This window comes from Eretmochelys imbricata, chromosome 6 (assembly GCF_965152235.1).
Source record: "Eretmochelys imbricata isolate rEreImb1 chromosome 6, rEreImb1.hap1, whole genome shotgun sequence".
In the NCBI taxonomy this organism is placed as follows: domain Eukaryota; kingdom Metazoa; phylum Chordata; order Testudines; family Cheloniidae; genus Eretmochelys; species Eretmochelys imbricata.
In genome coordinates, this window is record NC_135577.1 from 25,010,981 (window position 1) to 25,038,285 (window position 27,305).

The 27,305-nt window shown below is 43.0% G+C and overlaps 1 protein-coding gene across 2 annotated transcripts in view; it reads right to left on the reverse strand.

Moving 5' to 3' along the window:
* Positions 1-13,561, reverse strand: part of TOLLIP (toll interacting protein) — a 60,068-nt gene extending 46,507 nt beyond the window's left edge. The window contains exon 1 of one of the 2 annotated variants that reach the window (XM_077818249.1): positions 13,457-13,561. In XM_077818249.1, the coding sequence (XP_077674375.1) occupies positions 13,457-13,489 (33 nt within the window). In that variant the 5' untranslated portion in view covers positions 13,490-13,561. Of the gene's footprint in view, positions 1-12,762; positions 12,781-13,456 lie in introns of those variants that run through there. The other variant, XM_077818250.1, reaches the window with a different exon arrangement.
* Between the last annotated feature and the right edge of the window lie 13,744 nt (positions 13,562-27,305).

Here is a 27,305-nt window from a genome sequence, read left to right on the forward strand (position 1 = left end):
GGCAACTGGTGAATTCATACAAAAAAATGGGCAGGCCGGGCAAATATTGGCCAGGTGGTAACCCTAACTTGAGGTTACATGCACTGTGAGGACAGTGAGTGGGAGTCTGTCCCAAAACTCCCCCCTCCCCCACCTCCTGGGGATTCCTTATCCCTGCTTCTGCCAGTGCAGCAGCTGCAGGGATAAAGGATCCCTGGGGGTACCGGGGGATGCACTTGACTGCTTTGCAGCCAGCAGCAGCCAGATTGGGTCTGGGTGTTTCCTCCGAAACCTACAATTTATGTCATTCTTCAAAACAAAGAAAAAATAAATTAAAAAACAACCAAAACAAAAAAACACCTTCATTGATCATTTTAAAAATTACAAATTGCAAAGTTTCATTTTAATAGTTTGATGGCCCTGGAGACAGACATTCTAATTATCGCCAGAGCAGGTGCACATGGGTATTTTCCTGGCGATGTGACTCAGCCTTGATATGGAGAACCCATTTCTCAGATTGGATGGTAGTTCGGTATAAAGCCTTCTCAAATTGCAGTCATTCTACTCAAACAGCCACCAAAAGAGCTAATTATGCATCTTATGTACTCATGTGCTCCTTATGGGCACCTGAGTTCCATCAATGGCACTGTCACAGTTAGGAAACAGGGTGGGCAGGAGAGTTTTCCCACAGTGCAACACAGTCATAGGGCTAAAGTTTAGACACTGAGGAGTTGGGGGCATAGGAACTCTGGGACAGAATTACTTGAACTCAGGTCTGTGCACTGCAGTGTGGATATCAGAACTCTAGGTTTGAGCACAGGTCAGAAAATCCTTAACCTAGGTTTCAAATGCAATGTAGATGCTCAAGCCCAGGCTGACTCAAGTCCCACTAACCCTAGGCTTAAGGTATGTCTACGCAGCAATGTAAGAGGGAATTGAATCCATACCACTCTGTCCTATGCACTCGAAACTCTTCCCTACTATACTACCACTAGTGCCAAATGGCTTGCCAGTCAACTTTCCTGGTCAGCAAGCCCTAACAAGGGCTCCAGCTGGCCCCACAGAAATATATAGGGCTGTCATACTAAAGCTACTAGTACAGAACTAATATGATTACAGTTCCTTTAAAGAAAGAGATTTGCCTTATCCTATGTCATGTATAAGTCTACTTTTATTAACATTAGCCTGATTTTAGAAAGCAAGACATACACTGCAGGTAAATTAGCAATAATCCGTATTTACTATTCAGACATGGTAATAAACAAATATTCTTAACGCTCAAACACCAATGTAAAATCTGTTCCCATTACTCACCTCTCAGTCCAGCTTTCAATATAAAACATAAGAACGGCCATACTGGGTCAGACCAAAGGTCCACCTAGCCCAGTATCCTGTCTTCCAACAGTGGCCAACGCCAGGTGCCCCAGAGGCAAGGAACAGAACAGGTAATCATCAAGTGATCCATCCCCTGTCACCCATTCCCAGTTTCTGGCAAACAGAGGCTAGGGACACCATCCCTGTCCATCCTGGCTTAATAGCCATTGATGTACCTATCGTCCATGAACTTACCTACTTCTTTTTTGAATCCTGTTATAGTCTTGGCCTTCACAACATCCTCTGGCAAGGAATTCCATAGGCTGACTGTGCATTGTGTGAAAAAATGTTTTAAATCTGCTGCCTATTAATTTCATTTGGTGACTCTTAGTTCTTGTGTTATGAACTAGGAGACCACCACCTTTGAAAATACCCAGCTGTACAGTCCAAAAAATTTCTCCCATCACTATGCAACAGGGAAAGATGGAATTTATCATAAATCATTAGATCAAGCTAGCTCTTTGGTTTTAAGGTGGGGTTAATATAAACAGATTCCATTAAAAAGGAGTCAATACTACAGGGCGCGAACTGAAAATCTTTCACCACAACTCAGATTAGTCTCTATGTAACATGACAGTTGCCCTCAGTGCCAGCTCATCAAGCCAGATTTTTTTATTTTTTTTTATTTAATATTTCCTAGCAACTAGAGCAAACTACCAAAAAAACTGAAGACCTATAGCCTTAAAATATTCTGGCTGATGTAGAAAAACTGCACTAGTGCTGGGTTTCACCTGTTCTCAATTTGCAGTAAGTACTGTTTTAGGCCAGATCAGGATCTGGAACTTTTGCCTCTACAGAAAAGTCAGGAGTATGGGTGTGATTTTTTGTAACATTTCTATGCTGGCAAAAGCCCTAGTGTAGACTCAGTATAAGAGTGCTTTTGTCAGTATAGCTTGTTTGGCTAGCAAAAAAGGATAAGCTATACCAGCAAAAGCACCCATCTGCTTGTATAAACTGTATCTACACAAGGAGGGTTTTGCTAGAATACTATATTGGACTGATATATGTATACTGGCAAAACATTTAACTATAGAACTAGGCCTCAGTACCTGCTTGCACAGCACTTAGCATAGTAAATTCCCCAATCCTGAGGGATGGCTCTGGGTGCTACAGCGATACACACAATCAATAATGGAAAGCAGGTGGTACAGTCGTTTGAAAGGACTGACATTAATTCCTAGACAAACTATATTAAAATAGATTTATAGTTAAGAGTGTCAGTAAAATAATACAGTATAGAAATACTGCAGTTATCCCCAAGCCAGACATTATAAACCTATGGAACTCAAAGTTCAGATTTCTTTTAAGTTTTACCTTAACATGTTACAGTAGGGAAATGCAGAGTTGGCGCATCAAACATCCTTAAGTGTGCCTTGTAGTAACACCATGCAGTACCATGGTTAGGCTTAAGTCATTTTAGTGTCTGAGGTCCCAAATTAGATTAAACTGATTAAAAAACACTTTAGATTTTCTTGCCATCCCCCCAACAGTGTCACTACAAGGCACAATTCAGGTTGCTCATGTGCTTTAGAAGAGTAGTGTGGGTAGGCTTGAAAACACTTAGAAATATACTGTATCCTTCTCTTCTCCTACCCCATGCCAATCCAGAACCAAGACCAGTCCCTGAAAACAAAGACCTTTGCTGCTGCTGCCGTTCTAGTCTGGGCAAAAAATCCCCACTACCCTCTTGGTCAGCTGTTCCTGCTATATACTGGGAAACCCTGGCCAGAAGTGGGCTTCCCCTGTCCCCACTGTGTGGGGAGGCTGGGAAACCTGAGGCCTCTCTCCCCACCTCTGGCTCCTGGGACACAAGAGGGGGAAACGTTACAAGTATCCCTGTAAACCCTCACCTGTGAAGTTACCAAAACAGCAGACCCCATAATAATCTCCATTTTTAAGTCTTACTCCTTCCATTTGTAAAAAAACCAAGATGTTTTGATTTCATCTTTTAACCTATGCTGTTTAAGAGATGCTGTAACATCCAGCACACTCCATGTTTCACCAGCAAAATGTTGACTACAAAATCCTCTCTGTTGTCCGCTTGGCACTGACTTGCACATTGTCTGTATCCATCCCAATTTGTTGGGGTTTATACAAAGCTGGTCTTTGAGCCAACAATCATTTGCAGAGTGCATTTGTTTCCCACAATGAAAATCCACAGTTGGAGTGCTGTCCATGTTGTGCTTTGAAACCAGTTCCCAAATAGGATGCACAATATGGAGTACAAGCCAGAGAACAGTAACGGAAGTTGAGAGGAACTGGAAAAGCTTTCAAACACTGAACACCTACAGTTTTCATTTCTAGATTAAAAATATTGAGCAAAGAAAATTCATATGTACAGAGATTCATTTAAGTAGTACATCTTACCAACTTTATTTTTATAAAATTGAGCTGATCAGTAGAGTGAATTTGTCTGTTTGAAAAATGGTATTAGTAAAGAACAGTCATGAATTTGGATTTTCTTGCACTTCAAAATCTATTTTAATGAGTCAACCAAATTCCTGAACATTTACATTCTACTAAACATACTTTCATATTTCAATTGGATATGATTTTCTTCATTAAGCATATGTAGTATTGCTGGCTGAAAAATTGATGGCATATTTCCATTTCAAAGCTGGCTACAGACAAAGAATGGTAGGCGAAGCAACTATTATGTATTGAGAGGTCAATTCTGAAACCTGGATACCTTAAATGCCCATTTGGGTGTCCTTTTAAGTGTCTATGGATTCTTTCAGTAGCAAAATCGGGGATTTGGACACTCAACCTTGAAAACTGGATCTAAAACCTGCAATGTACTTCGGGAGTTTCTTATTTGAGGCCTATGATACATAAATTAACAGAAGCATTATACCTTTGAAATGTTGTCACAGTTGGAAAAAACAGCCTTCTAATTATTCATGTGAAAACCTTGCCCCTGGGACTCCGCATGCCCACTCAAAACTATGTGCATTCAGCAATCTGCTTAGACCCATTTTACCTAATTCAATAAACTGTTTATTCATCATGCAGGAGCCTTCTTTTAAAGGACAGACATTCTAATCATAGTTATTTCAACACTATGGTTGAGATTTAAACACACAGTTTAGAAAAAGGAAGATTTACTTATTAGTAACTAGAGTTCAGAATATATTTGTCTCTGTAGAGACCCACTAACCTCCCTCTTCTCTTTTTCATCAGTCTTTAAAAACAGATTTCAAAAAGCTTCTGATAAGTGTGATACAGTTAATATATCCCAAAATGACTGTGGTTGCAATCATTAAGGAAAATCAAGTTATTCTGATATCTAAAGTCATAACACAATTCAGTAGCACATTTACACCTACAAACTAAAGCATTTTAACCATGTCAGGGCAGTGACTTTTGTAACAAGGTCTCAAGACATGGTACAGATAGGGCCACCAACTGTTCACACTTCAGTATTTTAGTAACAGGAGAAAAACAAAGTTCCAAGGCAAAGAGTGGGGCAACATGACTAATAAATTTCTTAAAGGTGGTGTAGGAAGATAAATGCTTGCCATGCAGCTTCTCTCAAGCTCAGTCTGTTTTGGTTTTGAGTTGTTTATTTTTAAGAAAAAGGTAGCATACAGGTATTTAACATAAAATAAATATTTGCCAAGCATGGGAAAAACCAAGTGTTTCAATGTTCTCTATAAATATCTGTATTCTGTAAAAATCAAATTTCAAAACAGGAAAGGTTCTAACCTTTCCAAGTTCCAAGTACCTGCAGCTACTGGTATTCAGAAGGAACCAGCATCACACAGTATTGTTTCAGGGTTACTGATAGTGACTGAATCCGAACTGAATTCTGTTGTAAGTTGTGCAAGCTTTATACCCTAGTTTCTAAACAATATATTTTACTTGTTCCTGCTGTAACTACCTAATAAGGATGTTGAAAGTCTTAATTCATTTGATGTTTCAAAATTCTTTGCAAACATGAAAGAGTCTAGAGAAGTGTCAAGTATTATAGTTGTAGCACAAAAAACAGCTCTGCTATGAGAAAAGGAGTACTTGTGGCACCTTAGAGACTAACCAATTTATTTGAGCATGAGCTTTCGTGAGCTACAGCTCAAGGTTGAGGATAGCTAGCTGTTTAGAGCTCGTAGAACAGCCGAGCTTTAAAATCTGTACAACTAATCAGACTGACTTGAAATTTGGTGCTCCCAAATTGGAGGATAAATAAAATAGTTGTTCTTGAATGTGTGTGCGCGCTCAGTTAAAAATAAAACCAGAGCTCAAATCATAGCAAGGTCTAAAATGTTTAAGCATTACTCCAGTGGAGTGCATGGCATCCACCAGCACTTTGGGGGAAAAAATCAAGATAAAATGTCACTTCAAAAAGAGTTTGCTGCTCTAGTTAGGCATGCACTAAACAGTTCTAAGGCTCACATGCCTTTTCATATGACTACTGGACTACATGGAGGATACAGGATTTTTAACCTTCAAAGCATCACACCAGCTGAATAGCTCAAGAGATAAGAAATAGTCCTCTGAACCAGACTCACCCTGCCACTGTCAACTGGAATCCCATCTTGCGCAAAATCTGGAAAAAAAGGCTGGAAGGCATATTCCTAAAGTCTGTCGAGGATGGGGAGTTATTTTAGAAGATTAGCAAGTATTTTGCTCACAATGTCCAACCTAAACCATTTTCCTAATGTCCAACCTAAACCTCCCTTGCTGCAATTTAAGCCCATTGCTTCTTGTCTTATCCTCAGAGGTTAAGAAATTTTTTTTTTCCTTCCTCTGTCTTGTAACAACCTTTTATGTACTTGAAAAGGTATGTCCCCTCTCAGTCTTCTCTTTTCCAGACTAAACAAACCCAATTTTGTCAGTCTCCCCTCATAGGCCATGTTTTCTAGACCTTTAATCATTTTTGTTGCTCTTCTCTGAACTCTCTCCAATTTGTCCACATCCTTCCTGAACGGTGGTGACCAGAACTAGGCACAATACTCCAGCTGAAGCCTAATCAGAGCAGAGTTGTAGCCAGACAGCCAGCGCCCCCCCCACACTCCCCCGACCAGCATTGCTGGAAACACAGGAGGAAGCCGGAACAGGGCACTTAACATATATTCCAGCACAGCCTTTGAAGCTGTGAAAAGCACAGGTGTGCTGCTACAGTGTGCCTCTGGGAACAGATACAACGATTAAGCTCACAGCAGGCAGAGGCCCTGTGACAGACATGGCTCTTAGCCCCTACTAAATAGCGTGATGCACACACACCAACATCCTAGGTGGGAAAATATTTACCCTGATAAAAGAAATGTCCAGTAGTCGAAACTTATTGTTTCTCTCCCTTGCAAGTGTAAACTACTCTTGGGAAAGCTGGCGTCACCCAGACAGACCAGCCTCAATTTGGCATAAGAAAGGAGAAAGAGAATAAAGGAGTACAGAGGTATAAGTAGGGGACCTACAGCACCATGATTTTTGAGTGCTTTTCACTATCTATCTGCTGGTCAGATAAGTGACAGCCTCCCAAGGCTTCTGCAGCTAAGAGGGTCCCTAAGCCTTGTCCCTTATTCGTCTTTCCACGGAATTGAGTGACCGATCCTGGCTTGGCACCGCTGGAATCGAGAGATGCAAGGAGGGTAAGAAGCACCCACACCTGATCTCCTATCTTTAGTGTACACATATTTTGAAATAGAGCTCTATACTTTGTTTTCTTTCTTTGGGATTGTGGCTTCAGTTTTGTAACTTGTTTGTGTGTGTAACATCTCTACATTTAAATAAGTAGGCACTAGCAATTTTGTAACCACATGATTAGAATCTAGCTTAATAAATTTTGGTAACCATTTGTGCATAAGCCTGACTTGTTTTCTCTGGTTTACTGTAAAGCAGCCAACACAATTAAAGAACCTCAGCCGTTTTGGCTCTAAAGCCTGGCCATTAGGTGAGAGTATTAAGAGCCTAGCGTTGAGTTGTGCCGCCTCCACGGGGCAAACTCTTGGGGCACCTGTCAGTCAATCCTGGCTGCCCGCTGCGAAGGAGCTCTGAGCTCTAGCAGTTAAAGTCACGGGTGGTTAGGACCTTGGGGCATCTGTCAGCCTAGCCCGGGCTGCCCACCGTGAAGGGACAGTGCGTCCTAGCGGTTAAAGTCACGGATGGTATAAACGGGCATAGCTGGCACCTCACCAAACATCCTTGGCCGTCAGCTAACAAGAGTAGAGCAGAAGAATTACTTCTCGTGTCTTGCTTACAACACTCCTGCTAATACATCCCAGAACAACATTTACTTTTTTTGCAACAGCGTTACACTGTTGATTCATATTTAGCTTGTGGTCCACTGTGACCCCCAGATCCCTTTCTACAGTACTCCTTCCTAGGCAGTCATTTCCCATTTTGTATGACCATTTACTCCTACCAACAAGTTCTCCCCTCCCCCACCTTAAAGAAGCCATTAGAAAATTAAGTGGCCAAAACAAAAATCTTGTTAACATAAAGTTAAGGTTTCTGTGGGTAGGGCCCTACCAAACTCACGGCCATGAAAAACGTGTCACAGACCATGAAATCTGGTCCCTTGTGTGCTTTTACCGTATACTATACAGAGTTCATGAGGGAGACCAGTTTTTCTGAAATTGGGGTCCTGACACTAAAGGGAGTTGCAAGGTTATTTTAGGACGGGAAGAGAGGGGGTTGCACTGTATTGCCACCCATACTTCTGTATTGCCTTCAGAACTGGGCAACCGGAGAGTAGCTGCTGTTGGCCAGGTGCCCAGCTCCGAAGGCAGTGCCCCGCCAGCAGCAGCGCCGGAGTGGCAATACCATACCATGCCCCCCTTACTCCCACGCTGTCTTCAGAGCTGGGCGGCCAGGGAGTGGCGGCTGCTGACTGAGGGCCCAGCTCTGCAGGCAGCAGCCCTGTCTTCAGAGCTGGGCTCCTGGACAGCAGCCACCACTCTGCAGCTGCCCAGTTATGAAGGCAGTGCTGCAGCCAGCAGCAGCATAGAAGTAAAGGTAACAGTACCACAAACCCCTTACAATAATCTTGTGACCCATCCCAAACTCTTTTTTGGGTCAGGACTCCTGAGATTTAACAGTGTTGTAACCGTCGATTTAAATAGCTGAAATCATGAAATATAGAATTTTAAAAATCCTACGACCATGGAATTGACCAAAATGGACTGTGAATTTGGTAAGGCCCTATCTATGGGCCCTTCCACAGTGTTGAGTTCAGCAAAATTCAAAATATGTATTTCATCTTTTTCTGAAGTTTGAATTTTGCTGACCTCGACTCTCTGAAGGGCACTAGCTATCACCAGAAAACCTTAATTCTGCATTAACAAATTAGGTCTTGTTTGATTGGGCTTGCTTTTTTTGGCTATTTAGTTAGTATTATACGACAACTTTTCACATAAACAAATATCCAGTCTACCTATTGCTGCTCTACATGTAGCCCATGCAAACTAATCATGACCTGAGAGTGCCTTGTATTGTTGGGGGAAAAGGATAAATGTCCTCACAAACCTCAGTTTAATTATTCCTATGAGGAAAAAACAGCATTTTGCAGCTCTGGCACCTAGAATTTGCAGCTTTTGCCAACTTTGGGTCAACAGGAAAGGTCAAGCACTCTCAGCACAAATACAAGCTTGGGACGGAGGTGTTTTCAATAAAATATTCTGTAAAGGCACTAGTTAAAACTTATTGCCTTTATTTTACTTATGCTGAACAAACCACTTAATTATATGGGCCGCGAGATCAGAGACCAACTATATTCCGTAAGGCTTGTTTACAGATAAGGAAATGACTGATTTGATCAACTTGATATCTGCAGTCAGGATCTCAATCAAATCAGTCTTTTCAGCTATTTAGAAACAGATGACTGAGTCAGACAACATCTAGATCAGGTCCATTATATCTATGGCCTTGTCTACACTGCCACTTTACAGCACTGCAACTTTCTCACTCAAGGGTGAAAAAACAACCAAGCGCTGCAAGTTTCAGCGCTGTAAAAGTGGGAGTGTAGACAGTGTACCAGCGCTGGTAGAGCTCTCTCCCAAAGCTGGTGCCGCGACTACACAGCCATGTTAAAGCACTGCGGTGACAGTGCTTTAGCATTGCTAGAGAAGACATCTCCAGACTGGTTTCATAGGGTAACAACTGCAGCTTTTGGATAGAATAAAGAAACCCACCAACCTTTTGATCAAAATCAAAACTACTATTCCAGTATCATGATCCATAAAAGATATGTTTTAGTGGTTTAAGCACTGGACACCATGACATCTGTGTTTTACTGTTCAGATACAGATGTACTTTGTGACCACGGACAAGACATTGAAACTCTATGCCTCGGTTTCCTCTTGTGGAAAATGTTGATGTATGAATAGGCTTCTAATTCACATCCAGATTTGCTTTAAAAAAGCATGGGCTTGTGAAAAATCACCCCGAAGCACAGCAAATTTGAGCACTTTAAAGCGCTAGTGTTGACAGGCCCTGGGTGTTGCGTGCTCCCAGCGCTTGGAGCTATTCCCCTTGTGGAGGTGGATTACCAGAAGCGCTGGGAGACCTCTCTCCCAGCACTCACGTGTGACCACACTCACACTTCAAAGCGCTGCTGTGGCAGAGCTTTGAAGTTTCTAGTGTAGACTTAGCTTCAGTGTCTGCGTGTGTGTGGAGGAGAGGTTGGGGGAGGAGGTGGGGTGAGGGGAATTGCTTATCCTGGGAATTTAAGTACTGATTGCACTGACAAGTTTTGAATTCTTCTACATCAGCACACACATCAATAAACCTTCTTCCTTTTCTCCAAAATTTTTTTTTACTTAACAGACAATGCTTCTGGATGGAACAGAAATCCTTTGAGTGAATCAGGGTAGCTTTCTGAAAGCATTTTTCTTCAGTAAATGAGCACTCAGTAGCATTTTCTACATCACTTTGCACATTTTCTGTGATAACAGTGTACCACAGAGACCACCACCATATCACAACTGTGACTCAAAGGCAAGTAACATTTACAGCTTCAACCATATTTTTATGAAAAATTATTAAGTGCATGGAGGCATTGTAAGCTTCCACTCATTTCTAGCTAGAAATTTTGAGATCTGAATTTACTGCAGAACTCAAAGCTTGATCCTTGACCAAGCAGCAGCAGGATATCTAGAGGACATTTGCCATCCCTGTACACTGGCATTTCAGGTTCAAGTATATCCCTTTGCAATACAGTTAAATTAGGGATTCCTCATACATTCCAGTAAGAGCGTGATAAGAGGATGGCAAGTCAAATGTTAATTAATATCCAGAAAGAGCAGCACCTCTTTAGCAAGAGAGCTCTGAATGAAAAAATAGCTGGAAGATATCTCTCATCATCAACTTGTTTGTCAATTTACTCAAAATTGACCGCAAAAAGAAACAATCTAAGGAATTATGAACTTCATATTTTCATCTCACAGATTTAGCTTGAACAGAATTTTTTTAGTAGCACCTTTCACATCAACCACACATGTTAAAGATACAAGATACTGATCATACAATAGCTACAAAAAATACAGCTGCCATTAAAAATCAGCCATAGTTCACATATTAGAACTTATGTTGTTGTGAAAGGAAGAATATTGGTCAAGATACCAGGGTACGCAAAGAGCAAGGAATATTCCACCTGAACATTTGCTACTGATTGTCAGAAGAAACTTCAGTTTTTAATCATCCGATAAGCTAAATGACAGGGATTGTAACTTAATATGTACAAATGAGAGCTACAAATTGGGAAGCATGGACATAAAAGACTGGTGTCAGCAGGCAGTATATTCAATTCTATTATATGTTGCCAGGCATTCACACTTGAGAACCTTGGAACTCTTCCTGCTTGGGTAAACTAATACCACAAAGGTCACATTCTCCACAGCATAGGAGTGGATGGAACCTAATGTTCAGTGCTTTAGCACCCTTTAGTGGTTACTTACTTGCAGTACAGTTTTGGAAGAAGCTGTTTGCCCTTCAAGCTACAGGGAGAGAAATACAGAAATTGCATCTTTTGCTGTGGAAAGAGAATCAAAAAAAGGGGAATTATGTATTCCAGTGACAGGGCAACCTTAGGAATCAACAGAGCCCATTTAATTATATATTGCAAGTCATTTCTCTGAAGGATGAGGATTACATTACATGGCAAAACCCAGAATGTTAAAACTGGGGAGGAAGGCATGAGCTCTTACCAGGGGTTCTCACACTTGCAAATAAAAAGTGATAGTTAAATAAAGTTTTACATAAGTCAGGCAAAAATCACAACACTGTGTTAAAGATACATACAGAAAAGCCTAAATCAATACATAGCACTGAATTACAGGTAACTTACTGGGACATTATCAGCATAGTTTCTCCTTAAAATCATCTGAAATCCGGCAGACAAGTGCTATGTTATACATTTAGCACATTAATATAAACATTAAATATCAAGAACATAGGTAGATATGAAGTAATTTCTAGACTGACAAATGAACATCAGATATCAGCAAATAGCAAACACTGACTAAACATGTTTTATATTTCAGCCAGTTAATAACCAGAGATTAATACCATTTTCTATTAAGATCGAACAAGGTTTGTACAAAATATTGAGCGGTTGTTTTTGGCATCACAGCTATAACAAAATCTCTCTTTTAAAGAACTGTTACACGCTGTCATTTACTATTTTGGAAGTGACATTGCAATTTCATCTCTTTGCACACCAACAACTTTAAAAGATCATTCCATTTAAAAATCACTTGTTGATACCACCAAGTGACAGCAGAAAACTTATTGTATTTATATTTCCCCAACTTCAATCTCCTGCCCCCAAAAACCCAGCCTATAAGAGCTGCAGAGAAAAGACATTCAAAATATCAAATTGAGATACCTTTAACTAGTAAGAGAAAATCTGTAACCTAAGGAGATACAATTGAATTTCATAATAAGGGGTGGGGCGTAGGTCTCTAACCAAAAGAATCAGGGTTAAAAAAACCCTCCGCATAAAGATTTTAGTTCTCACCAACAAAATAGAATTACGAAAACCCACTATATAAAGAAGAGTGGCCACTCAGAAACAGCTAATACAAATGGGATGATTCAAGAAAGAGCTAGGGAGATGCCCAAAGGATATCACCATCATCAGATGAGAAAGGCAGCTATAGCTCTTTAAGTACAGCAATTTAATGGAATGACTCAGTCTTCTTGTCTCTCAGCATCTCTTACAGAGATTCATTGTACTGTTTGGTCTCTGTATATTTTGGTTAAGTAATTTAAAATCCTCAATTAAAAATAAAATTTCAAAAATGAGTCTTCCCCAAGCTCGCCTGTGCTGCCACTGGACATAAAGTGCAGGAAGGGGGTACAGAATTAAGGCATGTGTTACACCAGATGCAGTCACAGAGCATCGAGCAGCGGTGAGGCGAGCCCACTGGCAGCAGTAGACAGTGGCCCATTTCAACATGTCACCTGTGCACACACCTAGGAAGTGGCTGTTTCAAATCAAATCCAGGATGACCCTCATGCGCTGCCGTAAGCTGGCCCATCATCACACAACTTTTGGTTGAAGTTTCACCTACCCCCGCCCCCCCTCCACACACACACCCTGCCGGTGTCACCCCTAAACAGCAGAGACAGACAGCTGCCCCCTAACGTCTCACTTCCCAGCAGCAGCAGGTTTCTCAGTTCGGGAGGAGAGCAGGGCAGACCCCGTGCACCCCTCTGCCCCCCCCTCCCAGCGAGGGTCATTTTTTCGCCTCCCCTGCCTAACGGGCTATGCTGGGGGAAGAGGCGGAGGCCCCCATCCCTGGTGTGCCACGCGGGGAGCGGATGATGGGCACAGAGCACCCAAAAGCCCTTCTCAAGGTGGGAAGAAGGGGCAGACTCTCCCCCCCGACCCCCACTATGGGTGATGGCAATGGGGAGTCCCCGTGGGCCCTCCCCCACCCTTGGCCCCGGACGCTAGGGTATGAATGGCGGGGAGCCACCCTGCCCAAGGCCCGCTGGCAGGGCGGGCTCTGGCGAGAGGGCAGCCGCCCGGCCCCCGGGGCTCACGTCCCTGGCGAGAGGGGAGAGGGACCGGGGAAGAAGACACCCTGCCCCCGGGGCCCAGACCGTGGGGGTGGGGGGGGACACCCTGCCCTCGCCCCCATGGCCCTGGGTAGCGGTTGCTCACCGGGCCCCGCTGGGTGCTGACGGTGGTCGCCATGGGGGGGGAACCCGCCTCTCTGCGCCCGAACAGGCCGCCGCTAACCCACCCTCTCAACCCAAGGCTGCGGCGTCAGCTGAGCGCAAGCCGAGCCCCGCCCCGCTGACCCGGCACTGCGCATGCGTGGCACAACGGATTTCCCCGCTCCAAACCCCGCCCGCTTTGGCCGCTTCCAACAGCGAACCGCTAGGCAGGTAACACGCATGCGCCCTCTGGCGGTTCGTCCCTGACCCCCACCACCTTTGGTCTCCAGCCTCGCGCATGCGGCAAGGGAGTTCGCGCCTTCATTTCCCCCTTCCCCGCCATAGGGTAATACGCATGCGCAACTCCGCTCGTTATTCCCCCAATTGAGAAGGGGTGGGGGAGAGAAGCGGCCGCTTGGGTAGCGCATGCGCATATGATATGGCTGGGACAATGAGTTCGCGTGAAATGTCTCTCAAACGGCTATACTACGCCTGTGCAATAGAATGGGCCCGCCCCGCCCTCTGCAGGTGAGGGGCGCAGAGCCCGCCGGCACAGAGGAGGCGCTGCTCCAGCAGGAGGCGCTGTGCACCAGCGATGCGCCTTTGGGGCGGTGCTTGTGCCGGGCTTGTGACAGGGGGCTGGGCTGCAGGGACTGAGCCCCTGTTGTCAATGTCGCGACTGTGTAGCTACACCTAGCCACTGTTTTAGGTCGCTAAACTGCGACTTTTTATTGAAAGCTGGGGACTGTTCAATAGGCCTAATGATGGAGTGAAATATGGGCATGGATGGGTGTACTGGGGTGCAGGTGCGCGTGTGCTGAGACAGGCTCGTGTGTGTAGTGTGAGGAATGTTTGTGTGTATGCTGGGACGTGGGCGTCCCGTCTGCAATTTTCACCGGGTCTCTTTTGCTGGAGTAAATCTGCTCTTTCTTAGTTTTGACTGAAGTATTAAAACACCCGAAGATAACAGCTGATGATTTTAATACATTTTTTAAAGCAAACGAGCAAGCGTTTTCTTACATAGGCTGCTTCCCACAACAACACAATCCTTTTTTATCCCTGGGGAATTTTCCACATTTATATGTAATATATTGAGCCTTAACTCATGGTTTGTTAAGTATAAGGACTATTGAGTATTATTGGCATGAAATGTTTTGTCGTCAGCTGTCTAATGAAGGTTGTATTTCTTTGCTGAGTACCTTATTGTGCCTAGTCTGTATGAATTGTACTTAATTATATTCTGTGGTTTTCCCCCTTGTTAGAAGATACTAGAAAGAAGAAAATAGAAAAAAAATTCTTTACAATTGAAATTTTTTTAGTCAGATACTGATGTGCAAGAAGTAACAGTAATACAATTGTCGGTAAACAGAAGTATTATTTGACTTTTTTTGGAATTTTTTTCTAAAAAAGAAACAACTTAAGATATGACTATATTACATTTTTCTTACAAATTAAAATGGGGCAAACGTCCAGGCCAAACAAAAAACCAGGGACATACTTTTGAAAATTTTTCTCGCAGTGATATAAAATAAATTTATCCTACACACTTGCAAAACCAGGATTTTTAATTATGTAATATTTTTCCATAACCTATTATTTTGGAACATGTTATGTGGAAAGACTTGAATTAAAAAGCCCTCTCCACTTGGAAAAATATATTCTCATCACACATCTGTTATTAAACACTTACTATATTTCATATTCCTGTTCTTTAAAAACCACATGAAACCCATCAGTACTTTAATTCAACCCCAACCATTTGGAAAATATGTGTTCGGAGAGCTGTAATGATTCTAGAGCCCATAATATTCTTGTCTATAGTGCAAGCTTTGAACAAAACATAGCATCTTTGGACATGGCAACCACATGGATCCATTGGCGACCAAAAGAAAACTATCACCCAGTTTTCCACACACTGATAATATAGAATGTCTAGGGCTTAGCAGTTTTTTGTGCCATCTAGCAACTTTTCAAGGTCCATCTGGCAATTTTCACTGTTTGGCATTTGACAACACTTTCCAAGCAGGGACCTCACTGCCCCACCGTGAGACACCCATATGTCAACACATTGCACCAAAAAGATCCCAATACCAAAACAGCCAGTGTCCTCACACACATCAAAACAACCTCCATGCTGAGTGAACCTGTACCCTTCAGCAAAATGGCCTCTGTGCAGGTGTGTTATTGCACGAAGACGCTACCATCCCCCACCAAAAAGGCCATTGCCCCCCTGCCAAAATGCCACTGTGCTGAGGTACCATTGCAATGAAAGCCTTCCTCCATCCCAAGACAGCCCTACCCAGAGACATCAGTATCCTGAAATGCCCCGTATTGAGATTCCATCCTCCCATGCCAAAATGGCCATTGCCTTGCCCCAAGGCACCACCACGCTGCACAGAGACACTCCCACGCCTTGCTAAGACACCACTGGCTGCCTCACACTGAGACAGCCTCACCCTGTACAATCCCCCAGTCTGTGTGCGATGCCTCTGTTCCAGATCACCTCTGATGTGCCATGCACCAAAATGTCCATTATGCTACACAGGGACACCCACTGAATTCCAAGACACCACTGCCCAACCCTGAAATGCCTTTGTCCCTTATTGAGACACCACTGTTCCACCCCAAGATGCCTCAATTTCAGACAACTCCACCCTGCTTCTGCAAGACAGCCCTTTCCAAAGAGCCCCAACATAGAGAGACACCAGCGAGCCACTATAAGACACTATTTATTAAGAAGCGCCTGCCCTGCACTGAAGCACCATCATCCTAATCCAAGGTAGCATTGGGCCAGAACACTGCTGCGGTACGTCATGATGACATGGTGCTTGAACTCACGGGGATATGACATGGCAATGTGTGGGTAAAACATTACCACAATCACCTTGTACTGAAATAGCATTGTGAGGAGGTGATGGAATGGCACCAAAACATCATCACTGTCACTTTGCACTAAAACATCACAACAATTTGACAGTGAAACATCACCATCACAGTTTGCCAAAATGCCATTATGAAGTGGCATGTCAATGTAGCAGCTAAACACGATTGCCTCATACCAAAATATAATTGTGAAGTAGTGGAACAATGTGGCAGTGGAGTGTCACTATGACCTTGCACAGAAAAATCATCGTGATGCAGTGCAACAATATAGTACATCACCATCACATTGTGCAGAAACAGCATGATACAACATTACACTGTGGGGAAGGATCGCCATTACCATTCTCTTGTGCCAAAAACTCACTGTGATGCAGTACTACGAAATGGAGGTGAAACATAGTCACTGCATTACGCTGAACCCCCGATCACGACATAGCACGGTGAAATGAGGGTAAAATGTCTCCATTGCCTTGTGTGGAAACATCATCACAACATGGTGCAATGATGGGATAATGAAACATCAGCCTCACATTACACTGAAACATGATTATGATGCGATGCAGCGGCATGGCAATGAAACATTGCACTGAAATATCATTGTTACACAGCATGACAAATTGAAGACTTGCCACATTACCATCATCTTGCACCAAATGATCATGGCGATGCACCACTGTGATAAGGCAATGAAATATCTCTATTACACTGCACTGAAACAGCCTTGGGAGGCCGCAGCACAGCAATGGGATGAGGAAACATCACCATCACTTTGTGCTGAAACGTTGTGATGTATCACAGCAACAGGGCATTAAGATGTCTCCAGCACATTATAATGAGGCACAATATCATGGCAGCTAAACACTGCACTGAAACAGAATTGTAATGCAGCAAGAATATGTAGCAGGAGAACATCCTCACTGTGACCTTGTGCTGAAATATTACCACTTCGTTGAATACAGCAACCAGATACTATGTGCTGACATAGCAATGGAACAGCCCTACCATATGGCAACAAAACGTCACCATAGTGCCACACAGAAATATGGCAGGGAACAATCACCTCCCAAGTTATGCTGTGAGCATTTCCACAGATTTTCTTTCCCCAAGATAATGTCCTTTTCGAGGGTGTCCTGGGACAGCAACCAGTAGTGGAAGTTCTGTCATCATGGCCTAACTGAAGCCGTGCTGGCAGAGGAGTGGCTCAGAGCAACAGGGGTTCATGAGGTAGTGTGGTGGCACAGGACCACCTGACAGACACCACCAGTGTGCAGATCTCAAGGGGCCACAGATTCCAGAGTCCAAACTCCCTGCCGTTCAGCCAATTTCCACCCACTCAATCACAGAACCATCTGTTGGAAACTCTGCATGGGGAAGCTGACAGAATATTCCTCCCTGATATTCTGCAGGGGGCGTGATCTGGCTCTTGGTCAGGAAACCACCTGTGCCTTCATCCCAGGTTTGCCACCACTGTATGGTAGCTAGCCCAGTTTTAGTGATTTTTTGAATGTTCAGTGTTTGACCTCTTCCAACGTATTATGCAATTCCAGTCTTTTCAGAAGAATAAAGGCAGCTTCAGTATTCATTTGAGTGCTGTTCTGAGAGAGAAAATCTGATCATTTCAAAGCCTATTTAAATAACATAGCTGTTTCCTGCTGTTAGGATCTGCTGCATGAATTTAGTCATTAATTAAAATTCTAGTGCAGATTCCAACAGCTGGAAATAGAACAGTGCAATTAAGAGCATTCCAAATATATAACAGATTTTTTTCCAGCACAATCATAGCACTTGTATAGAGGAGGAGAGGCCTCAACTTCTTGCTCTTGTCTTACTAGCTCAGGAAATGGGCATGATGGGACATAACTGAAATGCGGGTGTGGGGTGTTGGGAAGATAATACAGTTGACACCAGATGCAAGCCAAGTAGCTATGTGATGACAGAGGCTGACAGGCTCTCTGGTATATTTACAAATTGTTCCTCTGCTAGAACTAGAATTCATTTCAGGCTATAGGATCATAAATGAAGCAAAGCAGTCCTTTCCCTATGACTGAACCATAAAAAGAGAGCCTCTATCATCAACAAACTATAGCACTGAGCATTCACATGGATTAAAAATAAAAGGCTTTGTCTATCTTCCTGCCTTTACGAGGGGGAATGAGCTAGAAAAAGTATGATTTAGATTTAAACAAAGGCAGCCAAATTCACTCCAATGCAATTCATCTGACTTACACCAAAGATGAATTTGGCCCAGGAACACTATCCAGCCAAGAGACAGTTTCTTGGGTCTGGTCTTTGTGTGCCATGGTGCGACTTCTCTTGGGTCTGCACAAAGGTAGTTTTGCTATCCCCTGAACCCATGATCAGTAGCACTGAGCCAATCCCCTGGCATTGTGCCAGTTTTCCAAATCCCAAAGGGCTGATCTTGGAGCCAGGAATTGTTAGGGTATAAGCACATAAAGCAACACCGTCTTGCCTCTGGCTACATCCCCTGTGTAGAAGGGCTGTGAGAGGGGCCACCCATGAACTCCGCAAGATCGGGGATCTCCTCCAATGGCCAGTTCCGCAAAGTAAGTTTATGATTGTTTTGCACCAGCAAAGGAACACAAAATAGCGGGTTTGAAGATCTGACCCAAAGTAGATTCCCTGGCTATTGGTCCTGGCAAGCTCCCCCTAATCATAAGCCCTCCCCCTGATGGGCCTGATTCTCCAATGCCTTGCCTCTTGAGTAGGCCTTTGCAGAGGTATAAAGCACTACAGTAAGGGGCAAGGCACTAGAGAATGGGGCTCAGTGATTCGAATGGTAGTTAAGAGCCTTTAGCATGAGGCCTGGAGGGAAGATTTACTTCTAAAGAACAATCGACACAAAGTTTTTGTGTTGATTTAACGCTATGAGTTTATAAAAGGTGCTGATACCAATACTGCTTTAGAGAAATCATTTATACTGATATGAACATCCTATACTGGTATAACGGCGTCCACACTATAGTAGTTGTAATTATAGCAGTTTCTAAACCAATATAGTTAAATCAGTACAAAAACTGTGTGTAGAGCTGCCCCAAAAGAAGGAAAATCAACACTTATCCTGATATAGATATACCATGTTGAGGGGGTTGGTGGGTGAAGGGGAATTAAAAGACCATATAACTATTCACATTTCTGTACCATGCAAGCAAGGAAAATATTAATTCATTATAAGCACTGCTGGCTTAACTACCTTATCCTCTGAGACATCAGGATGTTGTAATTAAAGAGACATGGGTTTATCACAGGAATCTCAAATAGATTAGATTTGAGACTGTTATTGGCCTCTACAAAATTTGTCCAAACAGAAAAAAAGAAACCAAAAAATAAAACCAACAGTGACATTATTAATTTATAGTTTCCTGTGATTTGTCAGTCCCTTATATGTATAGATTTGCAGTACAAAGGTTAACATTGTAGCTTCCTGGGTTTTCTATCATAATTTTTCATTGCAGTCTAATTTCCTCTTTTGCTGGGCAGAAAATTTCCTTTTTATTCAGAGGGAATAAACTTTCCCCACCCAAATTCTATTCATTTTAATTTTTTATCATTTTAAGTGTGCTGCAAAATGCTTTAAAATAAATAAAATGCTACCCAAATCTACGCAAATATATTATCTGATGAATCCCTGAAACCACTGTGAAAAATCTCAGCTTTGCCATCTTGTGAGCATCCCAGAGAACTGCAAGTAGCCTGCCGTGAGGAGAGACAGGTGTTACTGTTTCCCCAAGTGGAGTATCACTGCAACCATGAAGCACTGGTGCAAAAATATTATGCGAGACATCTGATGAATGCATTGTGAATATGGTAATTAAAGTAGGAATGGAAGCCAAGGGAAAGGTGAGAGAACAAAAGTCATAAAACCTTGTTACTGGCAACATATGGGCATAATTAAAAAAAGGTTGAAAAGTAATTAAAGAAGCTAAAATGACAATAAATTAAATTTATTTTGTAATAAAAGTTTAAATGCCAAATTTCCCCCATCTCACTTTCATTCTAACTCCCATTTTCTTCCCCTCTGTCCTTTATCTCCTCCCTCCTGTGATCTCTCCCTTTATCTTCTTCCTCATCATCTGCTCCTCATTTTCTCTCTTTGTCCTCTAGCTAGTCTCTTGTGTGCTCCTTTATCTTCCTTGTCTCTTTCTTCTTCTTCTTACCGTTCTCTCCCCCATTTTCTCTTTTGCTTCGACTTTGTATGATCCCTCTCACCCTTTCCTTTGGCTCCATTCTTATTATTAATTATATTAGAATGTCCAAAAGTGTGTAGGTTCCTTCACAGAAGACATACAAAGACACGGCCCCTGGCCCAAAGAGCTTATTATAGTCTAAAAATCACAGACATGGCCACTCACAAGTCATGGAGTGAGGAAAGCAAGGGTCACAGTGATACAACCACACAGTGGTTACTCAGCTTATGCATATACACACCTTGGTCCTTGACTTGTTTGATATTCACATACATAAAGGGCTTGAAAAATATCCCCAATACCCAGTAGTGAAGAGACTAAGCCTGCTAGTTAGACTGTATGTTTTTTGGGGGTAGGAACCATCTTTCTGTCATCCAGTGCCTATTAAAATGGGGTCCTGGCCCATGTCCAGGGTCCCTAATATTACTTTTACTTTTTATTTTGTTTTACATATCTTTCCCATGCCAACATTGGTGCATCAGGCAGAAACCAGTCTTTTCCACTCTTCTCCATCGTTTTTACCAGAATGGTGGCCTGGTTTTGTTTCTATGATCAGGCTGGTGTTTTTATGAAGCTAGGTGGTTAGACTTGCACTCAGTCCTCCCCACTTTATCCAGGCTTGGGTGGGGCAGTCACATTAAGGTGCAGCAGTGGACATCACTGCAATATAAATAGGCTTGGCAGAATTCAATATGTTTTATAATTGTCACAGATAATATCAGTGTTTATGTTTAAGTATTTTTGAGATTTTTATCCGTTAAATTTTCACAGTTGTGGGAAATTATTGTGGGGTAGACAGCTTAATGACAGTACACATTAAAATACAAAAAGTTAAAATTTATAAACGGTTAAAATACAAATTGTCAACATTACACGTCAAAATATACAAAGTAAATATCCCCAGATCAACAAATCAAACCTGGTTTTACCGTTCATTCGTTAGCCCATTTGTAACAAGCACTGGGTTTTCACTCTTATAAGTTCTCAAGCAACATTTTTCTTATTTTATCTATCTGTAAATATCTATTATTATTTATGGAAATATTATTTCATTGGGCTGCGCATGTACAGTGAACTCAACATTTACTTATAAAAATCTAATACCTCCAACTAAATATAAATAGTAATCAACGTAAAAAATACATCTACCACATCTAAGGCCACACCTTCTTCAAATTGCACATCCCATGCAATTTATATTTATTTTTTTTGGCTGTACACTTTGTACTGTGTTTTTGGCAGATCCTCAGCGCCCCTGCTCCAGCTCTTTTGGTTCAGAGCAGCAAAGGTGCTCTGATACCATGGTGATCGGAATGGCATAAAAACCTGAACAGAATAGAAGGCTGTAGGAAACCTGGTGGATCCAGCTACCTGGAGATTCCGCTGCATAAGGAAATGCTCATGTGGCATACAGACAGAGTATGTACCTTTATTCTCCCCCCACCACCACTTGAAGCTCTTGGCTTGGGGAGTGTGTTGATTTCCTCTCTGATCGCAGGACATCAAGCTCACATGATGTGGAGATGCCAACACATATAGCACTGTTCTCCTTTGTAGAATTCTTATATCAGAATTCCTGTCTATTCAACCTTGTCCCGCACACAAGAATGAAGCAGAGAGACCAAAGGGAAGGGGATTGGGCGATGCTACTTGAGGGGCGGCAAGATGGTAGGCTCTTTGGGGCAGGCACCACACGTTTGTACAGCACCTGGCACAATGGGGTCCTAGTCCATGACTGAGGCTCTTTGGTGCTATTGCAATACAATTATAAATAATAATAATGATGATGATAGCTGTATATAAACACCTTTGCTCCAGTGCCCCTTTAATAAAGTCAGGCCCCGTGTCTTTAAATCTGCTGCAAACAATTTGTTAACTAATACTCTGTACACGAAAATTTCACAAGTGGAATGCAGGTTGGAGTCTGGTACCATCTCTTCCACCAATAATGAGTTCCAGTCAAGTACTTGGGAGTCACTGTGGTTCATGCACCCTCTTAAACCCAGTGCTGTACCAGGGGGTTAGAAAAGAAAATGAAGGCATAAGACTTCTACCTGCCTATAGTGAGGGCAAGAGTGAAGGCAGTGGTTTCAGCAGATGTTCTGAGCATGCTCAATCCATGTGAGCATGCTCAGTATAAGCCCAGCAGCAAATCTGGGGGGCACGTGACTCAGCATACCCCCCCCCATGCATTGCCTCTGCATATGACTGCCCTTTTACGACCCCTCTGAGTTGATCTAGTGCTGCAGTACAAAGGCAGAACAACGAAGCCCCGTTGTGCTGCTTAGTTCACAAAGGCAGCTCATGTAGGCAATGCAGAGATAGAATGATCAAATCTACAGCAGACCAGCAGAACAAGTCTCAGGCTAAGCTTCGAATCATTAACACAATACAAGGAAAATTACAGGACAGGCTCACAACCTTATTTACAGGTTTCAGAATAGCAGCTGTGTTAGTCTGTATTCGCAAAAAGAAAAGGAGTACTTGTGGCACCTTAGAGACTAACCAATTTATTTGAGCATAAGCTTTCGTGAGCTACAGCTCACTTCATCGGATACCTTACTTACATCACTATGTGCTCAGCTCTCAGGCTAGTCCTGCCCCCTCCTCCATAGGGCTTTGATTGCAGCACAACTGGTATAGTTCTGCGGCACAGGAAGGAGGAGCACCGTTTGTTCAGGCCCCAACTCCATAGGGGTTTCTTACATGGCCCCATGTTGCTGACTTTGGGGTCATGGAAGAGGTGGGCTGTAGAGAAGTAGGAGTCGTTGATCTGCTGCTCTGTGGATCCAACCCACTCCACAATTGGAAATGGAGGAGAAGCAGAGGAATACTACAGCTCAAGGTTGCAGGAGTGTCCATGGAGCCATACTTCTACAAACCTGGCTTTTCAGGAGTAGGATTTATCTCTATGTGAATGATGGAGATACTACCCAATAAATAATAGCAAAGTGCACACCTCCCACTCCTGGTACCAGCTCAAGCCTGGTGATGCACAACAGCAATGAAATAACAACATGGAAAGCTCAGACTGGATGCAGGCTGCCCTTAATGAACAACAATTTCCACTTCAGTGGCATGCAAGGATCTCACAGTGTACTGCAAAGATTCATTAAGCCTTGCAACTTGGTTGGGATGCAAAGGAACCACTTTATCCACCACTGAAATGGAGATATCTCTGGAATGAAACATGGTTGGTGTTTATTCATGCACAGCAATGCTACACAGCACTTTATATCAGGATAAACGCAACAGAAACTGCAGGGGAATACAGGTAGATACCTGAGATAGAATATGACCAAAACATCAGAATTAACATCCCTCCTCTTACAAAAAGCACTGTTGGTTCTTTGAAAACACAAGTTCAAAAAAATTCAAAAAAGAACTAGATAAATTCATGGAGGATAGGTCCATCAGTGGCTATTAGCCAGGATGGACAGGGATGGTGTCCCTAGCCTCTGTTTGCCAGAAGCTGAGAATGAGTGACAGGGAATGGATTATTTGATGATTATCTGTTCATTCCTTCTGGGGTACCTGGCAATGGCCACTGCTGGAAGACAGGATACTGGGCTAGATGGGCCTTTGGTCCGACCAAATATGGCCGCTCTTATGTTCTTAAGTCTTCTGGACCGCATTTTTATATCTCATTTAAAAGACAGCACCTCTAACAGCATGGTACCCTCCTAGCCCCACGTTAGCTAATTTGTTCAGTGCTGATTCAGCAAGTAAAATTCAACCCTAGTCTGAATTTGGCCTAAAAGGAAAAGTGAAACTTACTGAACTATCAGCCCTAAACAGGTGTTCCTTGAAAGTCTAACATCCAGGCACTGATCTAACTCAGCTTGTAAAATGTGATGTGCCATGATGACCGTGAATCACACTGTCTGAATGTCTGTGATCATGTCTCCCTATAGTGATAATCTCCAAAGAGGACAAGACTGCCACTATTCACACTTAATGAAGCCACTCCTGCAGCTCAAATGATGGCAGTTTGTGCTTTTTTTGAAGCTGAAGGTCCTTGGTTCTATCTCCAATGGGTAATGCATAGCAACTATATATCTGTGGCCATTAGCTTATTACAAGGTCAAGGTCATATGGCTTTGTTGCATACCATTGCTTTGCAATGGGAAAGAAGGAATGAAAAATGGCTGCATAAACACCTCCTATATTGCACAGAGCTGCCGCTGGATACAGCTCTGTAAGGCGAGAAATAATCAAATATAAACTAATGCTAAAAATCAGTGCTGCCTCCCTCACACAACTATCTCAGACATAGTGTCATAAAACAGAGATGTTAAACAGCAGGAGCTCCCCCCCACCCGCCACATAATTTCATATCACAAAGCCATAGTTACTGACTGAACTAGATTAGTATGGGCAAAATTGTTCTTCTAGCAATTGCTGGAGATTCTAGCAGCAAAGCCAAGAGCACTGCTGAGCAGTTAATAAGTGGCTGTTCTTTGGTCATGCTGAACTCAGAATAGCTTTCCAAAGGGGGGAAAGCAAATTCTATTGGCTTCCACACCTGGATGAGCAATTTACAAGGGACAAAACTGAAAGTTACAGCTGAATCATTATTTACTTTACGGCTACATCTTCATCACCCAGTCCACCCCAAAATGAGAGTTATTTCATTTTGAATCTGGCTCACACCAGGCTTCCTGTAGGCTCTTTAGAAACAATTTCAGATGGCAGTTGTTTCAAACCAAACAGATTAGTGGCACAGTCTGTAATCATGGGGAAGGGATCTTTTCCCCCTCTCCCACCCCGCTTTGTCTTTCCTGGGTTTTTGGTTTGCTTGTTGTTTTAACATGCTAAATAAATGGGATCCATCGGAGGATTAAATTTGGCACTGTTGGAAGGATATGTCAATCTCCAAGCTTGGCTAGAGCCCAATCCAGCAAAAGCAATGGCTCCCATTGTTTGGAAAGCAAAGCAAAGAAGGGGGAGGCAGGCAAGGCACAACAGGATGTCAGGAAAATTCAAGCATTGGAACAATTTTCTGTTTCCTTTTCAAGATGTTGCCTGGGCAGCCTGGTGAATGAAACTGTCTTTCTGGTAGAAGCTGGCCCAAGCTGCTAAAGTCAGACCTGGATCTTGAATTTGAACACTGCCAGGGTTGCTGCGTATTTGGATTCAGGGATCTGATTCAGTTTGTTATAGAAACAGGGTCAGCATAGATATTATGATGATAGGTGCCTTAGAAAAAAACAGAGATTATGTTCCTCTGGATAAATTCTGATCTGGATCTGTTTAAGTGTATTGTGAGCTAGGATTTTGGTTTGCCCCATTATAGAGATGGGGCCAATTGTGCAGTTCTGATCCAGATCTGTTAGGATCCAGGTCCCTCCCATCCCCCAAGTTCAGGGATGTCTGGCATTGGGTCCATCTCTAGCTTTGGTATTTGATAGCTGCATCCAGAGCACCGTCACTGAAATCATTACAAGGGTCTCAAGTCAGTGGTTATTGGAAAGCAGTTTTCACTACAATAAAAATAACAGAATTTTCTGCAGGGCTTGGCTAAGTGGCACTCTGGCATCACTGCACAAGGCTTCCACCTCAGGAGACAGAAACTCAAAGCTATCCGGGTTCACAAGTGTTTAGTACTACCCAAATAATCAATTCACATACATGGTGATTTGCATTTAAGAGACCATACTGATTCTCCCCTGGCTTGCATCTAGTGCAGTCACTTACAGCTGTATAAAGTGGGTCTCAAAGTCTTCTTAATCAGAACTGGGGGCCCAGAACCCAAGGTGTGGCCAAGTTGGACTGTAGGCCTTTGCACCATCCCATCCTAGGGGTGCTTGTTTGCTGGTCCAATCCCTGCAAACTCCTAGACAGTAAAGAATAAACAGCACGTTCGGCTTGGGAGAGAATAAGGCCAAGAATAGCAGGATCACTGCAGAAGACTGAATGCATTGGGAGATCTGTGTCAATACGCAGAATTCCTGCCCATACTATGGGCCTGAGCCAAAGCCCACTGGAGTCAATGGGAGTGTTTCCATTAATTTTTACTGACTATGGATCTGACCTTAAGTCTAACAGTACCAAATGTTTCTGTCTCTCTCATCATATTCCCCTGCTTCTACTGTCCCCCTGATGAAAAGTTAAGTAATAAGGATACACAATATTGCTAAATTAATGGTAGCATGCCTTGTACTGAGCTTGGGTGAGGACTAGGGTGATGATTCGCCATTGTCTTACTGTGATATGTCAATGGTCTAAAACTGGGTAACTCAACAGTAAATCAGACCCTAGGTGGTTATTTTAGTCTTGGTGATTGCCGCTCCTCTCACCGAGGGTTGAGTTAAATAGTCTTGGCAATAGAGTGAAGCACATCTGAAGCATCTGCATTGTAATCTGACAGGAAGGTATAATAGAAGGCTTTAACAATTCCATTCAAACTGTTAAAATGTATTTGTGTGATATATGAGCTCTTGAACCCCAACCTGGGAGCACCCAGACAGCCACTGCATCCTGGCCTCCACCCAGTATCTGCTGAAACCTGGTAGGCTGAGAAGCTAGCAGGACGACAGCCCCAGCCAAGGCACCACCTAAAGGAGCCTTGATTGGAGGATTTCCCAGCTCCACCAATTGGTCAAACCATGCTATTGAAGCCAGCAGGAGGCATAGTAAGTTGTGTGAGGGACAAGGTGATTTCCTGTTGTGGGTGCATTGGACCCTGCTTATGCCTGCTTCCTACGCCCAACCCTGTTCCTTATTCCTGCTTTGTTCCAGCCTCACCCCACCCAGCCTTTGCTC